The sequence below is a fragment of the Lonchura striata genome, chromosome 8, assembly GCF_046129695.1.
Source record: "Lonchura striata isolate bLonStr1 chromosome 8, bLonStr1.mat, whole genome shotgun sequence".
In the NCBI taxonomy this organism is placed as follows: Eukaryota; Metazoa; Chordata; class Aves; order Passeriformes; family Estrildidae; genus Lonchura; species Lonchura striata.
In genome coordinates, this window is record NC_134610.1 from 25,668,927 (window position 1) to 25,695,348 (window position 26,422).

The following is a 26,422-nucleotide window of genomic DNA, read 5'->3' on the forward strand; positions in this document are numbered from 1 at the left end:
ACAGTATTTTTAAATGCAGCGACAGGGAGAGATAACTCGTGCAGAGGTGGAGCACAGGCCCTTGGACCTCACGACCGAAGGTTAACCTCTTACTACCCACGCACATAACGAGACTGATGGCTGGAGCTCTGAATGTCACCAGTTCTGAACTTTTACTGGCCAGCAGCGACTCAGGGTCATGCACGTGAAGTGTCCTCAGCCACAGGTAGGGGCAGGGGGAAGCTGTGCTGAGTCCCAAAACTTACGGGACCTGCTTTGAGAGCAACCCGTGAGCTGAGAGGCAGAAAACGTGGGGTGGTAAGCCCAGGGCTGCCTGCAGCAGAGGCAGCAGGTAGAGCGTGTCCAGTCGGGAGTGGCGCTCCTGATGTTGGTGTAAGTGCAGGAGCTGTGCAGGAAGCAGCCAGCACAAACACAGCTGGAATGGGCCCGCGAGCCGCCACAGCTGCGCTCGGCGCTGCCGCTCCCTGGGCACCGCCTGGGACACCTCCCTCTGGCCCGGCCCGGGGCGACTGAGCTTTCACCTTGTTATTTAAAGCACAGCTTAGGACATCTGCTGTCAGAGCACCCACAAAGTTCGTGGCTTAATGCAAGTCTAATTAACTGATTTGCCTATCCAAATCTGGAGATTTACACACTTCTAAAGAGGCAGCTGTAAAGTTATAACTTCAGCTGTTTATCATGCCCCGAGCCTTTAAATCTCAATTATGAAAGGTGGTGTTTAATGGCTAGCAGGAAAATGGGTGGTTACCAGAGTGTTAATGGAGTGCAGCAAGCCAGGAAATGTATAATCTAATGCTTGTATAGAAATGAAAGGTTCTAACAAAAGAAAGTATTGGGAGGGAGGATGTACTTACAGGCTGTTTGTGCTGTTTAGGAGAAAATCAGTACATGAGCAGTAGGGAAACAATGGGGACTGTAATACTGCCTGAAGAAAGAAATAAGAGCTGCTTGTTTATAAGGTCCCTCTCACACCCCCAAAACAGCCATCCTTCTTCTCTGGGTCTTGAGTTTTGCCTTTGTTACAAAGGTGGGGGGAAAAAAAGAATGATATGTCACTGTGATTTTAACAGAATGTCTGGACCAGAAAAAGCAAAATGAAGGAAAAAATAACCAGCTACATATTCCTTTTTTTACTGAAGCATGGTTTTACTACCCAGTTTATTCCATTGGAGGCAGAATTGACAGCCATGCTTCATCATGGCAGTGGGAGAAAGTGCTGCAAGGAATGCTTTAATTTAAATGAGAAATGCTCTAAGAGGGGGAAAAAAGCCTAAAAGCTTGGTAATAACATTAATAACCACTTCTTACAGGTTTTTACTAGCCCACTAAAGATCAGACAGCATGTTAAGGTCCCAGTGGCTGAATAGTAAAAACCTGGGCCCAGGTTATTATTACTTAGGAAGATTCTTTTAATGATTTCTGTTATTAGATGAAAATCATTTGAATAGCACAGCTGAATGGTCACCATGCTTTAAATTCATTTTGAATGAAAAATTAGATCAGGGTAGAATTTGGGTTTATGCATTTCTAAAAGCACTTCACAAAACCAGCGTGGATAGCAGTAGTGCTGTGAATGGGCAGGCAAAGGGCAGAGGTTTCCTTGGTGGGGAGGAGCTCTTCTGGATTGTGATCAATTCTTTCTGAAAAGCAATTTTTACTATGGCAACAGAATTTCTTTTAAATCAAATTAAAAGTTCCTAAACCACCACAGACTCCTTAATTTCTACTCTGATAGCCTTCAAAAAAGCAGAGACCTCCAGTAGGGGTTAAGATGAGGCAGAGGGATCCAGGTGGTATTTTTGGCTTTTGTGCTGCTGCTGCATTGAAGCCCAGGTTGGGGTCGTGCCTCTGCATCTCACTCCCTTCTCCTAGAATGCCTGCCTGCTCTCGAGGGCAGCTCTGGCTGTTCTCAGCAGGGGCAGCAGGGTCCCCCTGTCTGTTGGGAGTTGCTACATGGTGAGACAGGACAAGTATTATCATAGCACAGAGTTCCTTTCAGCATCTTGCTCCAGTAGTGGCAGTACTTTTTTGTATTAGTTTGAATTTGCATTTAAATGCAAAATTCAACTGAGAAGCCTAAAGAGTTGCTTCTCTTGCTGGCTTAAGAGGCATACATACTTTAAAAATAAGTTTTCTCCCCTCTAACGTAACTTGGTCAGCATCTTCTCAGAAATGTGACTCAGAAGACCAAAGGCCAAGAACTCTTTTAGTCTATAGGAAGATCTTTTGGTCCCCACTGATCTGCAAAACAAAAGACCAAAGGGACCTTGAAATCTCAGCCAGGTCTCTCCCCAACAGAGCATGGGGGTTCGTGAGCAACAAGCATGACTGCTTAGCATTGAGAGTAGGTTACCAGTGCCCAGAGGTTAATGACTCACACAGCATTATGTTGTGTTGAATAATGAGGAACATCTGAAATGACACATGTTGTAATGACTCGCTACTTAAAGTACCAATCTACTTAAGATCCCTTTAAGCTTGAGGAGATCACAGAATAGCAATGTCTTGTTCAATAGGTGCTACTTTATTTTATGCCTTCTGGTAGAAGAGATGTATCATGCCTGAGAGCATATGAACAAAACAAGTGAGGAACTGAGTAGGAAGGATTATTGCACTAGTTGTTTTGAATGCTTTTTAGGCATTTATAGAGCACCAGCTAGCACATTTTGGGTTTTGTTTTTGTTGATTCCAGGGTTTTAATCCTGGTTGTCACAGTTCCTACATTTGTAGGTTGGATTTAGGGAAGAAGAGAAAGGGGAGCTTTGCCTGCAGGATGAGATTATCAGAAACTGGTCTGAGATTTGCTGTGGAAAATAAACTAATGCTGGAGCAAAGTAGCAACACTGTCTTATGGTTTCGTTGCTGATGGGAGGGAGTTTAATTAGATGGCACTCTAAATTCTGATGTTAACCAATCTGTGACATAGTTTGCTCCATTAGGGATTGAGAACAATCTATTTTCTTGCAGACAAAACAAGTTGCCCATGCTGCCATAAGAAGTCTTACATAATCTTACAATAAAGTTTTAAACCTGTCAGACACTGCTTGCATGTCTTACAGTCATTTCTGCAGTCTGCTCCCCTGCATGGAAAGCTGGTATGTGACTAAATTGTACACTTGGTCTTAGATGTAAAAGCAAGGGTGACACCTAAATGTCTCCAATTGCTGAAAATGGCCCAGGGAACAGCTGGGGCCCAGCACCTCTGTGGTGTGGCCCTCTGCAAACAATAAAGGACTTAGTTCTCCAGCTGCTTTAAGACTGGACTTCAACTAGAGAAATATAAACACGGCTCTGCACTTACCTGCTGGGATTGTGGTGCTCTGCTTGTTTCTAAATATTTTAAGCTGTAATATTGGAGAGAAACTGTGCATGTATACTCTTATATTCAGGCCAGTTAGCACCATTTTAGACTTTGCAAAAGTGTATACAAGAAAAGAGAATCCAGCCTGCCTGCATTGCATCTGGAATATATTGCTCGAATTTCAAACAAACTTATATGGACTCATCCTTCTCCAAACTAAATAGAAATTCTTTAAAAAGGGAAGAGAGATTCTTCCACTCTTATATGCACCACTCACACACACACACACACACACACACACACACACACACACACACACACACACGCGCCCCCACCTTGAAATGCAGGTCATTAAATGATCATTATTTTTATGGGTCTGCAAAGCCTGTTGAAGTCAAAGCTGTGTAATACACATTGCAGAGTGTTCTGCTAATCCAGTCCGACCACAGTCGTGCCTGGCCCAGGGAAGAGGGTCTGGTAACTGGAAACCTGACACTGAAGGAATTCCAAACACAGTCCTCAAACTAAAAACAGCTCTCTCTGCATGGCATGTGCTACACGAGAGCCAGGGATTGTATTCGTTTATGTTATCTGATTTTTCAGTCTTGTATTGTTGATAAAAGAACAGGAGAAGGAAGCACCTCCACCAGTTCAGCCCATAAATAAAGTGTGTATGGTGTGTTTGAGGTTAGTATGACATTGCTAGACATCTGCCTGCTTCTGTCTCTCTCACAGACAACAGCCACTGACCACTGCCTTGTGCTGAATATTCTTCCCAGCACTAAGACACCAAATTTGATTTCAAGTGAATTTTAAATGCAGACCCTTTTTTTGGCTATAGGCAGTATTGATCTGAAAGGGCAAAGAATATTTATTATAGGATTATCTCACCTATTAAGATACAGAGACCCACCTTAATGCATCTCAGTGATTTCTTTGAAATCTGCAGTGATTTGAAATTTCATTAATTTATTTATGTTATATGCATGTTTAATATTAAGCAACAGGAGTTCTTAGAGCTGCTGACTACAAACAGCACTGCAGTATCTTTAATACTTTATCTAGAGAGATAGGCACTCCATGATCTTTTCAGTTAATTGTTTTTAGTGTTTGTTGAGAAGAGCTTTATAAAGACACAGGGTAATGTATTTGATACTTCAAGATTGTTTGTTTGCATAATTTAATTCTTACATCAGCTTCTCTTTTCTTCTTTAAAAGTAGATCCTCCTGGCTGAGAACAAACATCACACAATCACACTGCATACAGTGGAGTACTTCACTGAGAATTTGGACACAGATAGTCTTGTTGCTTTCTCCTGATCTTTAATCACAGCCTGGGCTGTCTGATGCCATCATCCAGAGTCTCTGTATGTCTTGCTTAGACATGAAAGAGACTTGAGCCAAATGTGGGTTTTCCATTTGCTACTTAGTCTGTGGCTGTCTTTGAAGTTTATTTCAAGAAGTACACTCTAACAAAGTAAGAAGGCAGGTTTTTATGTGAGATTATATCCCTTGCAAAATATTCCCTCAGCAGCAAGGAGGAGATAGTGATGTAAGAAGAGAGCATTCCCTTCCTTGCTTTTTACCAGGTACTAAGAGGATGACCTCTGTGACTTTCCCTATAGAACAGAGGGAAGAAAAACCCTTTGTCACAATGAAATCCAAACCCCCAACATGACGGGGCACAGCACAAGCAGTTAGACCTTAATTTTGCTTTCCTTTCCTTTCAGATAGCCCAAGCACATGTCTCCAAGGATGTTAAAGGTGACCTGCAAATGGAGGTTATCAGTGAAATGCAGTAAACCTGAAATGTAATTATTTTTTTTTCTGATTAGTTTTTTGAAGCATCAGGTATTTATGCCAGTCTACTCTGTAAGATATTCCACAGCTGAAGAATTACTAAAATGGGGGTTAAAAAAAAAAAAAAGAACTGCAGAAGTTTAGAAGTGTTTACTTAGGGCTTTTGAAACCTTCAGATACCTGTGACTAAATAATATTTTGGGTAAAAGAAATCTTTCCTAAGTGTTCTCAATCCTGTGTTTCAGTTTTAAATAAACTTAGAAGCTCCTAAAAATTCTGCGCAAAGCCAGAAAATACTATATTTTTTATGCTTGGAAGATAAATAAAGCAGAGATAGAACAACAAACCAGCTTTAGGCTTTACTTGTCATAGAGAAAATGACAGCACGTTAATTGAATATCAGTTATAAATTACCTGCTTTTCTTGGACAAGGCTACTTTGTGCTCTTAATGCTCAAAATGGATCACAGTTGTTACCTGGTGAATCATTTTGAAAGATAAACTGGTAGAGCTGCAAACCAGCATATGAGGTGAAACATGTTCACAACCGCCTGTGTGTGATCTGTAATTTCTCTGCAGGGGAAGGAAGATGAGACTTTGCTTCCTCAAAATAAAGCAGACATTTTAGGGACACCTTGCTGATGACATTTTTGATGAGTGTTTTCACTCTGCCCCACCAGTTTCTGGTGCTTCTCTCTCCCTTCCTTCAATTGCTTCCTGCAGCAGCAGCCTCTGCTTTTAGCTAGACCCAAATCCATCGTGCTCTTTCCAGTGGGACCTAGCAGAGCTGAACTATCAGCCAAACCATGTTTTGAGCTCTGAGATCAGTTCCTTCCCAGGATGTTGTGTCAGCTTCCCTGCCTTCTGCCTGCCATTAATTGCACTGTATCCCCAGGTCAAACAACTGGCCAAAAATCTGGAAAACAGCTGACAGTCAGAGCAGCTCCTGCTCAGCATGTCCTCTCAGAGGGCACGGTCCTGGCCTGGTCTTTTTGAGTGGCTGGACCTGCTTGACCCAATTTGTGGATTTTTGATCACTCCCCTGGGTCACTGATTTTCCACTTGAGATTATTGGTTTGACCCCCACACCATGGGTCACTGAGGAGGTGTGATATAGCCCTGTGAACTCTGAACTCATCAGAAGCCAACAAAAACAGTGCAAGAGAGGAGAAGAATTTCATTAGACCTCCTCAGAGGTGGCAGTGTCTGCTGGGGGAAAAAAGGTAGGAGTTGTTTTCCTTCTTGTAGAAACAAGCACAGCATCTACAAGAGACTGCCAAATAGAAAGTGTTTGTTTTGTTTTAGCAATTTCTTTAAGGATAAACAACAGCATATATTTTTACACTGTGGGCTATTGAGTGAGAAGGGTGTTGGTTCAGAGGAGCTGTCCTCTTCCTGCTGGGAAATGCCCTCAGCATCCCAGACTTACTGCTAATGTGACAGCATTTCTGCAGGCACTGCTTGGTATTTGCAGTTGTTTCTTTTACCTTAAGAAGATTAACTTTCTGATGGTTGATTTGTCATGCTTGAGGAGGGAAGGCAGTTTTTTCCTATTTTTGAGGCTGATCAGATAGAGGTTCATGGAGACTCCGTAGGCTGGTTGGTTGCACTATGAGCAGCTCCCTGAGAATGAACTTCACCAGGCATTGGTGGTAGGTGGAGAAGAATGAATCCTCGGGAAATAATTTGGCTTCAACATGCTGTGCTGATCATAAAAGGGAAAAAAAGTGTTGTCATTGTAGCTTGTGTATCTGCTAGTGTAACACCCACTGGGATCACTGGGGGAAGTGAACTGGACAGTGTGAAGCAGCCATGAAGATATCTTTTGTGAAATCCCCCTCAGTCATGCTGCCTGGAGTCAGCTTGTTGGACAGTTATCAGTGTTTCCTGAGGTTTGACTCGGGCAAAAGTTCTGCTAATCGTTTGCTAAATCACTGCTTGTACTATCCCCAAGGCTGCTAAAATACCTTCTCTCTCATACCTTCTCACATACCTTCTGTCTTCCTGGGGCACTCCTAAAAGGTTCGTGTGAAGTGGATTCCTGTCAGGTCTCTGTGTACAACCTGTCCTCCCAGCTGCTAAGTCATGACTCTGGGCAAGACACTCAAGAATTATACCACCTATGGGTGTTTTGCCCTCAGAGAAAGGAAACTGCTGCTGACAGGGAACAGCTCGGGGTTTTATCTTTTAAAGAAAGATTTTGCTCTTCCCACACATTGTTCTGCAGTTTGTCTACACAGCCACATATGGTGTTAGCTGTAAGCGAAGCGATGGTGGATTTAGTTCTCTAGGAGAGGTAACAGCAATGGAGATTTGATGGCATTGATGGCTTTAGCTCAGGCAGCTTGGGGCCATGTCTCAGGTCTGGCAGTCCTGGGCCAGAGCAGCCTGAGTGCACATCCCCCTGCACAGTCACAGCTTCTGTGGCAGCAGTGTAACACTCATTCCTAAAACTGCAGTGGCTGAGATTTCCTGGAAACAGCTCTTTTGGCTGGATGGCAAAGCACGCCCCTCTTTTTTCCTGCACCTTGCAGAGCTCTGGTGTCAGTTGAGGTATAAGTTGTGTACTGAAGGCTCAGTATGTTATGCTGGTGGCTCAGTCCTATTCTCAGCCATCATTTTTGTGCCAATTCATCTTGAATTTGTTTTTTTTTTTAGAGTAATTTAATTCACAGTTAGAGCTCTGTCCAAAAGCTACCACTGGCTTTTCAGTGAATTCTGGATCAGGTTCCAAGCTCAGTCCTTTTTTCATGTGATCCACAAGAATTTAATTGATTATAGCTGCCGATGAGAACACGTTATAAAACCAATGTACAGGATTTTGAGCATGATCCTTAAAAGGTGATGGGTGTAGGTTTGACATTTGTTCCTCTTGGTGTGCTGCTTGACACAAAGCAGTTCCTACCATAGCAGAACCTTTTATGATTGGAAGTATGTTTTTGTGCACAGAGGCATTAAAGCTGAGTGTGATGGCACTGACTATTGAACAAGCCTTCCTGCATGTGGAAAAAAATGTGGAGCAGCTCTGGCCTGCTCTGGAAATGAGGCTTTGTTGCAAGACGTAGGTGAGCAGTGATGGTAGTTGTCTCCGTACGTATGGTTAGGAGTGGTTTGGTATCTCAGAGAGTGGCTTCAGGCCCTTCAGCACTTTGTCTGGACTGTCTCACCAGGAGGTGGGGAGGGAAGCTGGGAGTGCCTGTCTTTTATAATGTTCTGTTTTTAAAGCAGAAAGTCTCTGGGGAGCATAGGGTCCTAAAAGTCCAAGGCCTGGAATGCTTCCTTTTGCTCTTTCCATTTCAAACAGGAAACATTTGCACTAAGTTATTCCAGGAGGAGGATTGTAGGTTCATTTCAAGGCAGATAATGTTTGTTCATTGCCTGTGTCCGTGATTTACCCCATGGGCTTAAACGAGTGCAGCAGAAAACCACATGTTTTGTTTTACTACATGTTAAACAAGTTCCAGCGGAGTCTGGGAGCCCAGGTTAAGAAAGAAGGAGCATGCTTGTTAAATCTGTGTGAACAAGAGAGTCATTGACAAATTTTGCACACCTGATCTGCTGTACCAGAATGATTACTTTTTTCATAATTATGCAAAGAATATTTAAAAAGTTAATGAGTTCAGTTCCAAAGACACAGAGCAGGTGTAATTGATCTATATAATTGATCATCTTCCAGCTCCTGTTTTGGGTCAAAACTCTGTCTTCTTCCCTAAGCTCTCATTTGGAGAGAAGCTTCCTGTGCAGTCAATGAGAGGTTTTGTCCAAAGTGCAAAGACATTTGCAGTCAGACTAGCAAAAACTCCTAATTAAATTGAACTTTTGGGGATGCTCTGGTGACATGTCTGTGAGAACAATTATTTTTGCCATTTCAAAAGTATCACAAGTTAAGTTGTAATAGGAAAAAATATCAATGCTTCATTAGTGAAAATCGTGAAATTAAGATGCAGAAGGGTGCAGAGAGGACTCCATGGCTCATCCTCGGGGATGACAGATTCGCATGTTGCTTTTCAAGTGAACTAGGGCTTGTGAGATCCATACTGATGCAGACAAGTTACGGGGCTGTTGTAATATCAGGCCTTTTAGATCACAAATTTTTGAAACCTCATTGGCAACTTGCCCATTAAACACAGGTATTGTAGCCTGACATCCCCAGTGTTTCTTCCCCAGTTTTTCCAACTATGGTGTTTGGAAAGTTTTACAGGCTGACATATTAGGAGAGAATACTGGGAAATGGCCTGGAAAGCATGAATATTTGTGCATGTAAAGCTTATGGGATTTGCAGACTTGCAGACCTAACTCATCTGTTTATCCTCAGGCTAGATAAGATTCAGTCAAATATGCATTGTTTAAAGGAGCTTTGTTTCCATTATAGCAAATGGATCACAGGAGACTGACTTTGGAAGCTGAAGGGCTCCAGTGCTCCCCTATTGTAAAAAGGCTGTGATGTGTACTGGACCCTTCCTCAAGTGTCCTGGATGTTACAGACTTTTGTAGCATGCAGGTGGGAAGCTTGTTATCCTTCAGAAGTTCTTTTCATTCATCAGGACTTGTCATGCTTGAGGTGGCGTTTCCTCTCCCAAAATAAAGATAGATTGTATGTACAATAATGTATCACTGGGCTAGTGACTGCCTTTTTATGTGCTTTATTATGTTTTTTCCTCCTCAGGCGTGGACCTGCAGAACCACTAGAATATTTAACGGGGCCGCGAGTAACGTACAAAGAGAGAGATCTTCCCTACTACCACGGCGGACAGCCAGTTATCCACCCATCCAAGGGGAACTACATCCGTGCGCCGGACACGAGAGTGGCAGAACTGAGGTACCCTCAGTATTACCCGGCCCAGCCCATCCCGAGCCAGCATAAAGGACCCCTCCGGCAGGACGTGCCACCTTCCCCCCCACAGCCCCAGCGGGCACCAGCGTACAGTGACATGGTCCGACACCGTGGGACCAGTCCAGACCAGTACCACTACAGGCAGCAGGACCCCAGGCAGAAGAACCCCATGACTGCAGCTGTATAGCCGTGCACTGGACTTGCGGCACAGCCCGGGAGGAGCCCGGGAGGACGTCATCCTTGTAGAGTTGTTCCTAAGCATAGCTGCCTGTAGGAATGGCACACGAGACCTGGAGTCGTTCTTACTGAGCTGGGCTCAGCGTAGGTGCTTTCTAACAGGCGAACTAAAGCCACGTGAGGTACGATGTGTTTTGAGTATGTGAGGTACCAGACAGTTGAGTGTTTCTTAATTCCTTTTAAAAATAGAAAGTGGCTGCTGGAAATGAATCACAACGCTTAATACACCTCAGGTCTATTTACTGAATCCAGTTACACCTTTACAGTATGTAGCTGTCTGTGTAAGGGCAGCAGAGTCACCAGAGTTTACTTCAGAGTGCTGTTGTAGAGCCTTTTAAGTGAGAACACAGCATGCAGTGCGGACTTCTTGCAGAGCTGGGCATCTTGTGTATCTAGCATGTGATCATGACAAGGGACTGCCACAGAGAGAGTGGCCACATTCCAGACACATCCTGACCAACAGCTCTGCTTTAAGGATGCTGCAGTTTCAGATTTGTGATCTGGCCTCTGTCTTCCTCTGTCTTTTTGGTCGTGGAAGCATTTATCTTCATTTTTTGCAGTCTGTGTATCAAGAGTCTTCTCTTATTGCACCTGCTGCAGTTGGAGTAGGGTAAAAAGCCTTATCCCCTATGCTTGGACAGGCTCTCGGACAACAGGCAGCCACCTGAGAACCATGTCTGTAGGGGGGGAAGTGTGTGCTTGTGTGTGTTGGTTAGTTATACAGTGTGCAGACTTAAAATATAAACCCTGCAGACCAGATCCTCATCTGCTGTCAGGAAGTGTCACTTGAGGGGTTTCAGTGGAGCTGGCCTATAAGGAAGTGACCAGGGAGGTGACTATGGACATGGACTCTGTAATTCATATTAAGTTACTGTCAGGAGCTGCCTTGGCTCCATCAAGGCAGCCCATTCCTGGCCCACTCCAGGCAGTGTTGGAGCCAAGTGCCTGCCAGCAGCGTGTCTGCCCGGGCCAGCCCAGCGCCACAGAAGGCGCAGAAGGTGCCTGTTCATGGGGGCACCTTCAGTGCACGAGGGAAGCTCAGCCTGGGGCAGCGCCAAGCCCTGCCGTGCCAAGTGCCAAACTACTCGAGTTCCTGCCACCAGAGGCCATGAGGTCAGTGGGGAAAGGCGCTTTTCACAGCAAGGGGTGAGGGAAAAGACAAGGAAAGAAACGGGAAGGGCTGCAAGACCCTGGGGTTGAGGAGGAAGATGTGAGAATAGCTGTTTGTAGCAAGTTAATTGCAGCAGTGCATAGGAAGAGAGAAGGTGTGGGTGGGGAGGGGGTATCAGCAGCACAAGCAGAGCTGTGATGGGGGGACAGGGTGGTGGGGTACATGCTTGGTCCTTTCCCCCTAACAGCCTGAGTCTGCTTTTCAGCCAGAAATGTGTGTCCCCAGCCACAGGGACCTGCACGACCTGACCCAAGAGTGCTCTGGGTGCTTAGAGATCTGTCTCAAGGATTTTGTCAGGGGGAAACCATGCAGTATTGCAACCTTGAAATATGTTATTTCCAAGTGTCCTTAATTCCTCAACTTCTGCCTTTTGGGAGTGTCACTAAACCACTAGGCCTCCTCTCCTCATCAGGAAAAGACTGACCTGGCCAAGGATTAAGCATAAGGATTTCTTTGATGTCATTTTTGACACCTTTGGTATGCAACATATTAAATCACATAGATCACTTTGCAGGTATTAAATACCATCAAGAAGGTTTGTTCTGCTAGGAGTGTGTCCTGCTAGCAGGTAATGGGCCTGATGAGAAGCAGCATTTAATCCCAGCCTACTTTCTTCTCTGCTGATGGTGCTGGTTAGAGCCTGGTGTAACCCTCAGGCACAGAGAGCACTTGCAGCTGTCTGAGTGGCTGGCAGGCTCTAGTGCTTGCATTCCCACCAGCCTCCACCCACCAGTAGGCTGGGAAGCAGGGGAAAAGAGACAGCTTTCCATGGCAAGGCATCACCTCCATGATTCAAATAGAGGGCTGGACTCCCTGGGGCAGGGGCAGGCACAGCTCTAAATCCAGTCAGAAGGAAGCATTGGTGGGAGGGAGACAGGAAGAGGAATGCAACTGATTATGAAGCAAGGGTGTTTGGTTCTTACTCCATTTCTTTCTGCCCTCTTCCCTAGTAATGTAGGAGGGAAAATACTCTGGAGGGAGTGTTGGGTGTAAAGTTGGATGTCTCTCAGTACCCTCCATAAATAAGGCGCATTCCCTAAGGAAACTGTGCCTGTCATGTACGTGCTCTGCACAGCCTTGTACTTCTCTCAAAAAGCTTTAGATGCTGTAGGATACTCAGCCAGGACTTGGCAGCCACAGGATAGCCGCTGGTGTTATAAAGGCCTGTTGAAAGTGAAGCAAAAACAAATTAAAATACTTTCCTTTCCCTCCTTGAAATATAACCCCTGATACATTTGATCCAGCTGTAAAGAAACTAATGTTTGTGACAGTGGCTTTATCAAGCCAGGCCACAATTAAGAACAGCTCTGAATATAAGCTACTGCCTTTGTAAATCACTCTCCACTAACCCTTCAAATGGCATCACAGCACAGTGAACAGAACTTATTTACAGTATTTCATGAGCCAGGGCCAAATAAAATCTGGATGGAAACAGCTCCTAGATTATTTATAGCCTTTGAGGGACCTGCCCAATGTCTCCTCGTAACCTGAATCTTTCCTTAAGAGCTCCCCTTGACTTCATCCGCTCCACTCAGTTGAGGCAGACAAATCAAACAAACACCTTCTGAGCTGTTAATCTTACCTTACCCAACAGGTTATTAAATGATGCTTCTGCTCAGTAAGCAGAAATCACTAGAGAGCTTCTTTCAATAAAAAAAAAAAAGCAAAAAATCTCTAAGTATAATATATGGATGCATCCTACAGGTAAGGAGGTAAGGAGGAAGAACGGTGTGACCTAGCTGGGGGAACAAGACCAAGAAGTATTACAGAGCATCTCATAAATCTCTGGTGCCATTGTTCTGGGAGAAAATTGCCATTTCCTGATTTAATATCTGGTATAGGTACAGTATTTTCAAAAGTATAATGTGTAACTACAGTATATATAGTCAGCTTTTCTGCGGTATAAAATGTATGATTTTAGCACCATATTGTGGAAAAATATGTACCGTGCAGAATTCACGAGGTGCTACAACTGACGGTTGAAAATACACACTTGCAAAATCCAAAAGAGCCGTTAAGTAACAAGTTGTTCTTTTCCCATATGTCCATATGTTTGGGAAAACTATGAGTCTGAAATGCTCTTGACACGTAATTGCCTCACACTCCCTCATCCAAAATGTGCCAGTCCAGCAGCGGAGTCTGACGTAGCGGGTGTGAAGGGAGCGTTGGGTTTGCCAGGGGAGCAGCCCTGAGTGTGTGTGTGAGCTTGCATCGAGACTGAGGGAGAGAGGCCCGCGCTCACGTGAAGCTGCAGCTTTGATTTCCTGAGCTGTGGCGTGCAGCCTGCATTTCTGGCTCTGGCACAGGGCCAGCCAGGCCCAGCAGTTGAAAGATTAAGAGATAGAAAAAGAGCCTGTGGATTTTCTGAGTGACCACCCACTAGTGAGCCATGATCTTGGCCCGTGAGCCGACATTACCACTGTGATATATTATGATGCAGAAGTCTCTAGGCGCCCCTCAAATGCGTAAAGAAATATCAACTGCCCTTTGTGGCAGAAACTAAGCATAGAGAAATAAAAAAAAGGCTCTTGCCTTGAAAAAGTGCATACGGTCCTGAATTCCAGTTCACTCCAGCTTCCTGATCTAGAAATAGCTTCACACGCTGCCTAATTTTTTTACAGATGAATTGTGCTACCTCTTCCTCCCAGCCATCACAGATTTGTTTATCAGAGTTAGTGCTGTGAGTGAATCCTAGCGACTGCTCTGCCAGGGCCACATCCTGACGCTGCTCTGAGCGGGGCTGCTTTGCACTTTCAAAAGGCCCCACACCTGTGCTCCCCGTCACAGTTGTCCTGCAGGGTCCTTAAGCCTTACATGCAAAATCAGAAGTGCTATTCACTATCTCTGCATAGGAAAGAAGGCTTTGTAAGACACTATTCTGTTACTGTGAGGGAGAGAGAGGTACTTGTGATCCTGACAATATCTGTCTGTTTAAGTGACACTGATTTAAAAATCATGTGTGATTGTTTTGGGGGAGAAATTCAACACGTAATTTGACAGGTTTTTTCTAGTACCACATCAAAGATTTTGATCTTTTGTTACATATGGCTATATAAATTTTACCTGGTTTATTTTGCATTAAAATAAAGGCTTTAAGACTATATATAATTATGTACTTGTATGTAGAGTCTTTCCCTTCTTTGTGTCTACAAGCTCATCCTCAGCCGTGGATGTGATTTGATATTAGAGGATGATACATGATCAAGCTGGATCAGAATTGGTAAGATGACTTATTTTAACAAAAATCCAAAACACAGCACTCATGTGCTACTGTGTAGAAAAAAAAGCATCCCAGGGTTTAACTTGATTCCATCTCAAATCTGCATTGTCTTCAGCTCTACTGTCTGAATCCAGGTTCCACACCCCAGGATTGAAAGGGGAAGTTAGAAGAAGTCCCTTGCCATCTCAGAGAATTTCAGTTTAGGCAGCACGTTCATTGCTGAAGTTCCCCAGGCAGTCTCATCTCAACATGGAGCTCTTCTCTTGCTGTTGGTACCAGCTGAGGTGTTCTGCAGCCTGTAGCAGCTGCCAGGTCCAACCAGCTGAGAGGACTGGAAAACCCTGCCAGAGATTTAGGATGCACTCGAAGTTCTGCACAGGCTCTTCACATGAGGTATGTCGGTCATTTAACTGAAGCTGGTAACTCTTATTTTCACACATTATGCACAAGTATAGATCTTTGTAGGATCAGGCTGTGGGTTGCAGTGAGATTCAGGCAAGAGTGTTGTGTTAGGTGGAGTAATTTTCAAACTAGATACTTCAGTGAAAAAGCATTAGTACAGGGAGAAGGACTAATGAAGCATAAGATGGAAATTATGGGTTACTATGAAGAAAAAGGAAATAATAAAAGAACAAAATAAACAGAAAGGTGCAGGTTTACAACACAAGGTGTAACAGAAATGGCAGGAATGGGTCAATAAAAATACATATCTCTACTGCATTCCAAAATATTTTGAATGCAGGTCTTGGTGTTTACGGCCAAGACAGCTCATGGACAACTGTCAGTCAATTTTAGCATGTATTAAATTATAAACCACATAGATGCCAATTTTAGAACCAGTCAGGTCATAACCTGCACAGCTAAAAACTGTACAAATCAAAATGATACCTCAGTTTCTCCTGCTGGAGCTGTACAAAGAGTAGCAAAAGACAAAGGAGGAGCGTATTAGGAGCTGGAAACCCGGTGACCACAGTTTGAGAGCGTAGTCCTTCTGCCTTGGCAGTCTCCTGTGGTTTTCCCACTTCCCTGGGTCCTGGGCTCAAGTTAAAATCTATTTTTCAGTCACTGCTCTGTCTGCGTAAGGAAGTACGTGGAGCCGTTTGACTGTTAATTAATTTTAATGAACGAGCCTGTGCCTCCTGAGACTGTGTCCTGCTGTCAGCAGAGCGGGATGCAGAGCCTTTCCCACGGAGGGTCTCGGGGCTGCGTTACCCCAGCTGCAGCCGTGACCTCTGCAGTGTGCCCTACCCAGGGCAGAGCATCGCAGCCTCTCGGGCACGAGGAATGTGGCAGCTGTGCTGCCTGGGAGGCTCTCGGGGAGCAAAATGCCATTAGCAAGATTGAAGTGAAGCTGAGCAGCTCCTGCAACCTCCCAGAAGGCATTCAGGGCTTCTAGTAAGTCCCAGAGGATTCTGGCTCAAAGGCTCTGGAGGTCTCCTGAGGAGGATGCTTAGACTCCCTTCATTTGGTGTGCTCATCCCTACAGGGAAGGTATGGAGGTGCTGAGGCATGCCTTGGGAAAGGACAGAAACAAGACAGAAGGGATCCTAATTCCCAAGTGTGGGATCTGCTCCAGGGGGGACATCTTGGCTGATGGTTTTCTTAGTGAGATGAATGGGAATGATCTGACACAGGCAACCAGAGAGATGGGATTGCTCTGGGAATGGGTAAGGAGAGGTGAGGAGAGTAGAGAGTGGGAAATAATAAGGGGAGTCAACTGGAGCAAAGGAAAGGGGATGAGGATTAAAATAGGTTGGAAAAGGGGGCAGAGGATGTCAGACCTGAACAGGAAACAGGTGGGAAGAAGAGGAGATTGTCCCTGATGTGTGAAGTTCACAAACAACAAGCAAGATGGAACTTTTTGCTAATGCTCCCCAATTTCCATTTTGCATCTCAGATTTGTGACATCCCTCCACAGTGTCCAGAGTCAAGACCAGTGACAAAGCAGCACAAAGCTACCTGTGCCTGAGCAGGAGGGCAGAAAGGCAAGTAGGAATTGTGAGGAAACCCATCAACCAGTATGGGGAGAGAGACATCCACCACACATCACTGCTCCCTCCCTAGATCACAAGCTGGCACTCAGATCTCACAGCCTGTTCCACACACGCTTCCCTTCATCTCCCTGGGTGCTGCCAGCATCACAGTCTCCTTTTCTAACTGCCTCTTTCATCCAGCAGTCCCCCTGATCACTCATGTCCCCAAAACCACATTGACCTTCAATACAACTTTCGCCTTCACTGCTGAGAAGCCTCACGTGTCCTCTGTGAGTGTAGCTAACCAACACCAATAATTTTGCTGGCACCTGAAAGAGTCAAAGTATGTGGCCCCCAGGACCACCGCATGTGGGACTGTGCCTTCATTACAGACAGGGACAGGTCATTGTGTCATCAGTGCTTTGTGGGTATAGATTGTAAGAAAGACAAAGATTTTATCTGCTCTTTTGCTTGTCTAGAATAAACCTTTGACATGTGCAAAAGCTATTTTATTGCTGAACCATTTTCAAGGACCAAAATTCTGAACCATTTTCAAGGGCCAAAAAGGTGATTATAGTCTTTAAAGCAGAATTAATTCTTAAACTGTTCCCAAAATATGCCTGTCAAACTAACCCAAGCCAGACAAGTTGGCTGTGCTCATGGTAAAAGGAAACCTCTGTGCAGAGGAAACAGCCCTGCTTCGCTTTTCCAGAAGAATATCTGCATCTGAAAGAAATAATTTATTGGGAAATATGTACAGTACAGTAAAATAGCAAAATGAGACATTCAATGAGGCTTCTGTATAAAACTGTGTCCTTTGCCTCTAGTGGATAATTAATACAAATGATAAAAAGAAGCAATGAACATTCAATGTTTTATATTTAAAATACATTAGTGTAGAAAACAATGTGGCATAGAAAAAGGACTGAAGGGTTCTCTAAGATAATGCCAGAAGCTGCAAGATGTTAGCAGCTTTGTAGTATAAGTTTCAAGGTGTAGTTTTTTAATTTTCTCTTGCGAATCGCAGAAGCAGTTGTGGAAACTGACATTAAAATTCATGGCAAGGAAAGTAAACTTACATTACAACCTACCCCGTTCTTCTCTGAATTCTTGGTACTGACTAGGAAGAAGTGTGTGCTTGTCAGCCAAAACCTTACCTACACAATCTGATTTAGTCTCTAGGCTCTGTTAAACTGGAGTTTTCATACATCACACCCTTCAATCCAGAGTACAAAACTTAAAAATTGCAACCTACATTTTCAAACCAGCAAGCTATGATGTTAAGAGATTTCATTTGCCATATTTTTTCTAGGAATGAAAAGAGAAGAAAAAATAGAGCAAATATGAAGGACGATTTTATAAGTAAATAAAAATAAATAAACCTCCCCTCACTTCCTCCCAGGTATAGATATACATATCTATATATACACTTAGGTATTGGTGCTTTTGATCTAAAAGCAAGTTTACTTTAACAGCTTATTTCTAGCCTCTCCCTGAAGGAGTCAGTATTTACAGCAGTGAATGCATGAGAGGAAGGCAGTATAAATGGTGAGCACCTGGTTCATGAGTGGTTGGTTGGGTGTGCTGAGCCCCTGAGCCCTGCAAGCAAAACGAGGAGGCAGCTCTGAGAGCAGCATTTCCTCATGCTGCTTGTCGCTCCAGTGCCTGCATCCCTGTATGCAGAGGCTGCCCCGGGTGTGGAAAGCATTGGCAAGGCTGCTGCAGTGGCTGAGGAGCCCTGGGTAGGCACCGGGGCCGTGCTGCAGCAGCAGCAGTCACAGCCCAGCCAAAGGCACTCTAAGCATGCTCACTTTCCACTCTGTATTCACGTTTGGCCGAATTAATCACAACTAATTCAGTTAGGTTCAAGAAGGTTGTTTCTTATCTCTTCACAGGGGCACATGCACACATCCTCCTCACCATGGAGAATGTCTTTCCTTCCCTCCTTCTTTCTTCCTCTCTCTCCTCTGTTAAAAATAAGCCCTCCAGGCCAGTCATTTTTCTTTATATATAGCAAGAGGACAGTAAGGCCTCAGTCCAATGTGCATTTAATGCACTCCTGCCCCATCCCTTCCTCCTAGCATTTGGTCCCTCCCCGTCCCCATGTCCTTTCTTCTTCCCCAATTGTAGGGATTTTCATTGCTGTGAAAGGACAATGGAAACTGAGCTGCTATTGAACAAAAGACTGATTTGGTTTTTTTTGCTGGGCTGTTTTTGACATGGATCATTTCCCAGCTCAGTTCCTCAGATTGCTTTGATGGCACAACAGAGTGGATGGAGCAGTGAAGGGAACCAGGCTGGGGGTCAGGATGCGTTGGAGAGTGGTTAGACTGCTGTTGCTACAAAACAGAAAAGGGAAAGAAAAGGGAAAGAAAAAAGAAGAAGAAGGAAAAAAAAAAAAAAAAGAAAATAAGAAAAGGGAAAAAAGAAAAGGAAAAGGAAAATACTAAATCACAGCCAAAGCACAGAGTATTAGAGGCTTGGATTTAAAAAGTCTTCTACAGCAGTTACATTCCTCTGCACATTTACTCCTGGATAAATTTCCTGAGAGCAGAGGCAGCATTCACCAAGTTTGATTTCTTTTAGGCTCTCTCCTGTGGATTTTCTTCTGTGTTTAGCATTAGCAGAAGATGGGAAATCTTGAGGCTTCACATAGGTTGTAGATTTTCCCCTTCCTGGGATTACTTGCACATGGAGACAGCAGGGAGCCCTGGGACCCCTTGCAGGTCAGAGCTAACACTCATGGCCTCAGTTATGGAGGCACCCATAACTGAGGTTTCCACGTACTTGGGCTTCCTCAGGTCAGGACAGCTGCTCCCAAGGATTTCTGTGAGAAGGGGACAGGGGTCAGCGAGGGTGCAACCAGCAGGTCCCAAAATGTGGTCAGGTGTGCTCACTGTCACAGCCCTAACTCTGTCACAGGGGATTTTCTGTAGGACTTTTTTGTCCTGCTGGCAGGGGCCTGCTCAGGGATGCCAGCAAATGATTCAAGTCACCCTGTAACACGGCTTGTATCAGTCGTGGGTTTGGCAAGCAGCAGTGACATCCAGCTAATGCTCCCTAAGCCTCAGAGATGAGAGAGGAGCCTGTCTGCCAGCTGAGTTTCAGGTCCTCCCTGGCCCTGCAATCTCTGGGAGGACAACAGGAACCCTTGGCCCACACAGGTAGTTGTTTGGGGCACTGTTTCAAGGAGTGTAGCTTTTGTTTTGGCTGTTTGGTTACATGTCTCCTCTTGGATGTTTATGCTGAACAAAAAGCACTTGTTCTCTCACTGACTTCAATGAGCTTGAGTCCAGCTGGATTTGTGCTTTAGGTGTAGAGTGCCAACAATACCCCCATCAGCAGCCCCATTTGGAGAGAGCCTGGGGACAGCACTGGCCTGGGCAAACCCTGCTGTCAGTGTGCTCTCAGGAGCAGGAATGAAAACACAATCTGCACACACTCTCACTGGAGTGGGTCTGGGTACCAAGCCCAGAGGGCAGCTCTTGGGACTCTGCATTGGGGAATGCTTTGATGCATTGTGTGCCCAGGATGTTCAAATTTATCCTCTAGCTGCCAAATAACCTGCTTGTCTGCTTTAATTTGCTAAGCCTTTTTATTTTTAAGAAATCCTTTATTTATTTTAAAACTACGCATTTCCAATTAGTTCAATCTGCTCCTTTCTTGCCCTTCTCCCACACGTGCTACAGCAGGAGCCTCAGCTCAGAAGCCAGAACACCAGTAAGGGTGCAAATCTAAAATAGCCCCAACAGCTGCCAAGCACCGACAGGCACATTGGGTGGGTGCCTGTGCAGGGCAGGCAGGCAGCAGGCACAGTGATTCAGTGGCAGGGGGACAAACGTGCAGGCTCCAGCCACAGTCTGCGTGCAGGGAGGGCAGTGGGGTTGCCAGGGGCTGTGTGCTGGGGTCTCAGGCCCTATGGAGCTGCCCTGGCACTTTGTGTCAGCACTGGAAGATTTTTAATCAGGGCATGGGCTCAGTTTACTTTTACCCCTGCTGTCAGCCTTCATAAGCCAAGATGTTCTAAGTTGTCCTTATCATCAAATTTAAAAATTTTGCTCTGTAAGAGTGTAAACTCAGGCAAAGAACTCAACTGAAATAAAACCACCCAAAAATTCAGGCTAGGGCTGTGCAGTAAGGACATAGTTGTGAACATCCTGTCCCCTTACTCATGCATCCCAGTGATACAGTATCGGCTCCAAATGCAAACCTCCTCTTGGGGTGTAGCTGATTTTCCCCCTGGCAGAGGTTGGTCATGGAGAGAGTAAGCCCGCTGTGGGTGCATTTTTACTTTTGTCTGTGGGGGTGCTCTCAGACACACGCACACACAGGACTGGCTGAGCAGTGGCTGGCTGCCCCGTGCAGCCCCCGGCCACACCAGCAGAGCGGTGGCATCCCGGCAGCAGGCCTGCAGACAAAGCCAGGAAGCTGATGCTGGTCAGGCATTTCAGGGGAGGGCATGATTTCCACAACAATAAACACATCTGATTATTTGATTAGAGGGAAGACAAGGTCCCCAGGAGGAGGTCCTCACACACAAAAGACAAATAACTTGTGCTCCCCGCTGGCAGTGACAGGGCAGGAAGATGGGGGCAATGTCCTATTGAGGCTTTGATCAGCCAGGGTCAAGCATGCAAGCTAACATGGCTGAAGAGGTTCAGGCTGCAGTCCCACTGCAGGACCATGCCTGGCCCTCTCCCAGCCCTCCACTTGTCTTTTCTGCAGTCTTTCACCCCTGTCTAGGAAGCAAGTGGGAGCCTCCTGAGACAGATTCTGCCTCCCAACATCTCCTGGCTTCAGCAAGGCCATGTCCACTCTGAGCTTCTCAGTGCCAGGAATCACAGCACATTCCTTTATTTCTGCCACTTCCTCATCTGCATGTCTGGGATAAGCCAGTGAAAGAGGCTTCTTGGTCTCGTGTCATGCCTTTCACCACGGCACAAGCAGAGAGATGCTGAGATGCAGCAGTTGGAAGACAGGAGAGTGTTAGAAGGGCAGAGAAGGTAATCTTCCAGTTCCATTTCTCCTGGACTTGGACTTGGCTAGTCTGACCACAGCCATGGGCACTTGGGGATTTTCTGTCTCCTAGAAGGCTGAGCTGTCCCCTTCACCCTGCTGTAAGAGACCTTGGGGACTCTGCATTTCAAGGGATGGTTCTCAATGGTGCTAGCAACTGTGATTAACTGATGGTCCTGGATGGAGGCTGGATAAAATGTTCAGTGTAGATATTTTACAGCTGTTCTGTGCCTTCATAAGACAGGTGGCCCCAAAGCCTCGGTGCCCCAATAGCTTGACCCACATGAGTCCCTCCTGCAGAAGAGCCCCAGAGCAGGAAGGCACCATGTATGTATAGAAAAGAGCTTGAAGATCTGAGCTGTACTTTTACCTCTCCATTGGACAGTATGTGTAAAAGTAACTTTTATTTAGCCCACAGAACTGTTGTGCTTGAAAGTAAGAGCAAGAAAGACATGATTTTTCACTTGGAGACCAGAGTTCTCCAAGATTTTTACAAACACAACACAGCCCTTTCAAGTGGGAGAGACCCTTGCTGATCTCCTCTGTTGGAGGGAGCACTGGCTGAACACAAAAAAACACTGGTACTCCAAAAAGCAAGGTAAGCAAAGAAAAAAAAGAAATTGTTGTTTCAAATACAGGTTTCTACACAGAGTTGTATTGCATTGATGCAGTATATAGATCAATGTGTGGGCAAGCTCTGAGATTCTGCTCCTAGGTTATATCTAAGAGTTTATTTAATATAAAAAAAAATCTGCTTCTCCCTTCAATGTATGTATGCTCTGTGAGAATTTCTGTGCAGACATAGATGGAATAGGCTGGAGCATTGGAAGTCTGTGCTCTGCATGCTTCATAGCCTCTCTCAGTCCCCATGCACTTTTCAAGCTGTCTGAGTGGCCAAGGCCACAAGGAAATGCTTGCCAGTCTGTTTGTCATCTCACACCCTCAGTAAATCATCCCAGTATCATTTGGCTCAGAGCTCTTAGAAATCTGGACAACCTTGACAGAAAGTGTGGGTAATGGGCTGGGAAACCCAGCAGAGGAGTTTTGGGGAGCATGAGGCCACAAGATAGGAGTCTTCCCTGATCTGCCACAAGACCTTGGGTATCTCTCCAAGAGTGCAGCTAGAAGGCAGCCTCTTAAATGGATGCCACATCAGACAAATTGACTTACCAGTGGCCTGGGTACAATTACCCATGAAACTTCAACCCGGGATATGAGTATCACTAAGAGACAAACAATCCCATCTGCAGCCTGCCCCTTCGAGATGTCTTCTCTGTTTATAGAAAAGAAGGGGGTGGTGAGCGTCTGTTAAAATGTGTAGCTTCCTGGCATCATCTTTGAGGAGTCATATCTTTTAGTGGGGCTCGTCAATCAAAACTGCCTAATGGCACAGCGGTCAGTGCTCCTCATAGTGCCTGTGGCAAAGGAACAGGGATGATAAAAATAACTTTTCTATTCCAAAATATTTTGAATTATTTGAGGGTCTATATGTAAAGTGAACACTAATATTTCACATGGCTGGTGCTCTGCAACTAGTGCACCCCTGGGGAAGTAGAGATCTCTGGAAACCTGTAAGGGAGAGTAGTGGAGGGAAACCATGACCTCAGGGAGCAAAGAAAATTTTGCAAAGCAAAAAGAGATGCTTGTGTAACCTCCCATAACTATCGGCTCTGAGGCGATTGCCAGAAGAATCACTAGGTTCAGCTTAAGTTAATGAAAAAAAAGGCAAGAAAGTTGTCCTTTCCAACCTGCACCCACATTCTCATTTACCTTGGGCAAAAATAAAACATGCCTAGATATGAATTCTGCACCAGAAGTAGTATTTTACACCAACTCGCAGAGGGTAAATGACTTCTTGTGGTATATAGCAGTGGGAATTCAGGCATGTAATGTAATAAAAAGAAAGCATTTTTAGATTTGTCTCAGAAACCCTGCTAGCTCAGACATTATAAAAAAGAATGCCAAACTTTTATATCTCTGTGAACATGAGACAAGAGTAAAACTTTCTTAAAAAGAATGAAATACATCTCCAGTTTGAGAAGAGCTGTTTGTTTTGAAAAATTGCTGTAGAAAACATGGGCAAACAGCACCTCACATCTGAACAGCACATTACTGTTCCTCAGCTCTTTACTTGTGTAATTAAATGCCGCATTAAATGCTTAACCAACTACTTTGCTTAGTAAACATTTCCTTAGTCATTTGCATGGAATGTGACAGCACCAAATCCGAGCCTCAATCAGGGCTTCCAAGCAAAATCACACAGCAGTCGGCAAGAGACAGAAAAGTCTTCTAGTGCTGCCTCTTGGGGTGAAACAGCAACACAACACAGCAGCCCAGGATGGGACATGAAAAATACAGAATGCACTTAGAGCTGACAGCCATAGTGTAATGTGACCCCAGTCACATTGGTATTTGATTAGCAAACACGATTGGGAAACAGCCCTGCTCTTAGGAGAAAGAAATCTTTCATATCCCCTGCAATCAAGCCCTCAGCTTTGTTTTATCGGGGAGATGGCGTCTGAATGCTCCAGCAGAACGGGCTGTTCTGCGAGGGCTCCGTGCCCCGTGTGTCCGTGCGCAGCGCTCTCTCCGCGGGGCCGGACGAAGGAGAAGCAGCCTGCAGCAGTCCCAGGTCTGTGCCACACTCTGGTGGCTTGGGAGCCTCCCAAGGGCCCACTGTGTGCAGGGTGACACCGTCACACGGCAGAGAGGGAGAGCTTGTGAATTTGTGTGCTAGGCTTTTTAGTTCGGTTCTTGGGAAGTGACTGGTGGGTGAGGAGGACACAACATTTGTGCAGCTGGGTCACCAGCCCGAGCTATCTATGCTGAGCTGCATCTCTCTCTGTGGAATCTAACAGAAAGATGACCAACAAGTCTTCTTCTCCTCCACCTCCTCCTCCCGAGGCTGCAGACGGTGGGTTCATCCTGCACACGAGCATGGACACTTGCTAGCCTCTCCAGGGAGGAACTCAGTATAGCCAACCATCGTGAAAGAATCTTTTTACGGGGCAAAATTAGAGGCTCCAGCTTTCCTCTTCCTCCTCCTCACCCGCCTTCCCCCCCTGCTGCTGCACCACACATCTGTGACATTTTATTTCAATCAGCTTTGTTTTGCTCCTGAAATCTGCCTCATTCCTGTCCAGACATTTAATTTCCCTTGGAGACAGGTAAATAAGTAAATAACTGTAGTCAAAACCCTGTGTGTGTACGAAGCCTGGAGTGCTAGGAAGCAACTAGTGTGTCTGATTTGCTGGTGAAAGTCCAGGTGCAATCTCAGCAGCACGGCTACTGTCTGCCTTTCAAGCAGATGTCTTCATCTAAAGCCACCACCCCACTCCCTTTGTGCATCCTCACAGGGAGGACGGGAGTGGGAGACAATATAAATTAATATCCATTGGAATGACAGCAGCTGCTGCCTTGCATAGCCGCGAACACGTGTCTTAGAAGTAGAGTGATTAGTCGTAAAACTGTAGAGCTGAATGTTTATGCTTGATCAATTACAGGAAAACAATAGATGGTGGTTTTGTCCAAGTGGGAGGAGTGAGGGGAGGGAGGCTTCAGCCATGAGATGGTTTTTTTTGTTGTTGTTGTTGTTGTTGTTTTAAATGATAGCTTCAAAGAATATGGGGTCTAGTTACCAAAGAGGCTGGCAAACGACAGCTTCTGAGAAACCCACTGGTTGCAGGCAGCACTTAGCAGTCTAAACCTCACACGCATCTTTTTTTTTCCAAACTTCTTAACATTTATCAGGGATGGATTCAAAGCAAGGGGCATGTGAGAATGAATTAGGCAAAGCTTTCTAGTACACAAGCATGTATGCATTATGTGTAGAGGCCTTCTGCTGGAAGGAGTCCTTTTTCTCCGTTTCTATACTTAGAACCTCTCCTACTGCCCCAGTTAAGCAGAAATGCTCCTGTCAGAACAGTGTCATGTTAGTGGCTGCAGTGTGGCACAGGAGTGTGCCTTCAGCTCCAGTTCCAATTCCTTAGCAGCACTAATTGCAAACACAGCCTGTGTCACTCCGCACATCCGCAAAAAAAAAAAAAAAGTTACATTTTGCAATAATTCTAATGGAAATGCTAATGGGATGAACAGCAATATGAGGCCAGTGGGTGACCCAGCAATTTCATCTGTGCTGGCAACGGATGACCATCTAAGCATGTTCGGGTAATTCTTCCTCTCATTAGCAGCACAATAACTCATACACACAAATCCATAGGCATTTGCTATAATTTTTTAACATGGCTGGAAATAGAAGTAAGCACATGTAGTATGCAAGCGTTACAGCATGTGTTGGCTGTAAATCTGTCTGGAGGTGGCCTGATTCTGTTCCTGGTTAAAGCAGTGGGAATTTTGCCATTGACTTCAATAGAAGCAGGATGGGATTTTTTTGGACTTATTTTAAAGTGGGGCTTTGTTTCTTTGAAACAAAATTTTCAGATTCACAGCTACATTTCACTACTTGGCTTGAACTCACGTCTGTTCACCTTTCATGTGTTTAACAGATGGGGCTCCTTTGCTGCTCACCTTCTGTTTGGCATCAGCACTGTAACCAGTCTCCACTGGGTGACAGCCACCTGTGGCTGTGCTGTGGGACTGAGCCGAGAGAGGGAGGGGTCTCACATGGACATTTCTGGGCACCTTTGATTCAAACGTGTAAGAGCACTTGGAAGAGAAAGCCACAGGTTTCATGTTTTCAGCAGGTGAAAAGTCAAAATATTTCTTAGAGCACCTAAGATGGAGGTGAGTGGTGGTGAGGAGCTCTGCTCTGCCTGCAATGGGTCTAGTATTTCTGTGTTTTGACATGTAAAATGGGGGTAATGGCAATTGCTATGGCTTTCCCAAACTACCTGTAGCCCTTAGGGATAGCA

General features: G+C 45.1%; 1 protein-coding gene across 3 annotated transcripts in view; it reads left to right on the plus strand.

Annotated features, from left to right (window-relative positions):
* Positions 1-11,430, plus strand: part of PARD3B (par-3 family cell polarity regulator beta) — a 391,488-nt gene extending 380,058 nt beyond the window's left edge. For 2 of the 3 annotated variants that reach the window (XM_031505387.2, XM_077785113.1), the window contains one exon: positions 9,767-11,430. In XM_031505387.2, the coding sequence (XP_031361247.2) occupies positions 9,767-10,121 (355 nt within the window). In that variant the 3' untranslated portion in view covers positions 10,122-11,430. The remainder of the gene's footprint in view (positions 1-9,766) is intronic. The other variant, XM_077785112.1, reaches the window with a different exon arrangement.
* The last annotated feature ends 14,992 nt before the right edge of the window (positions 11,431-26,422 follow it).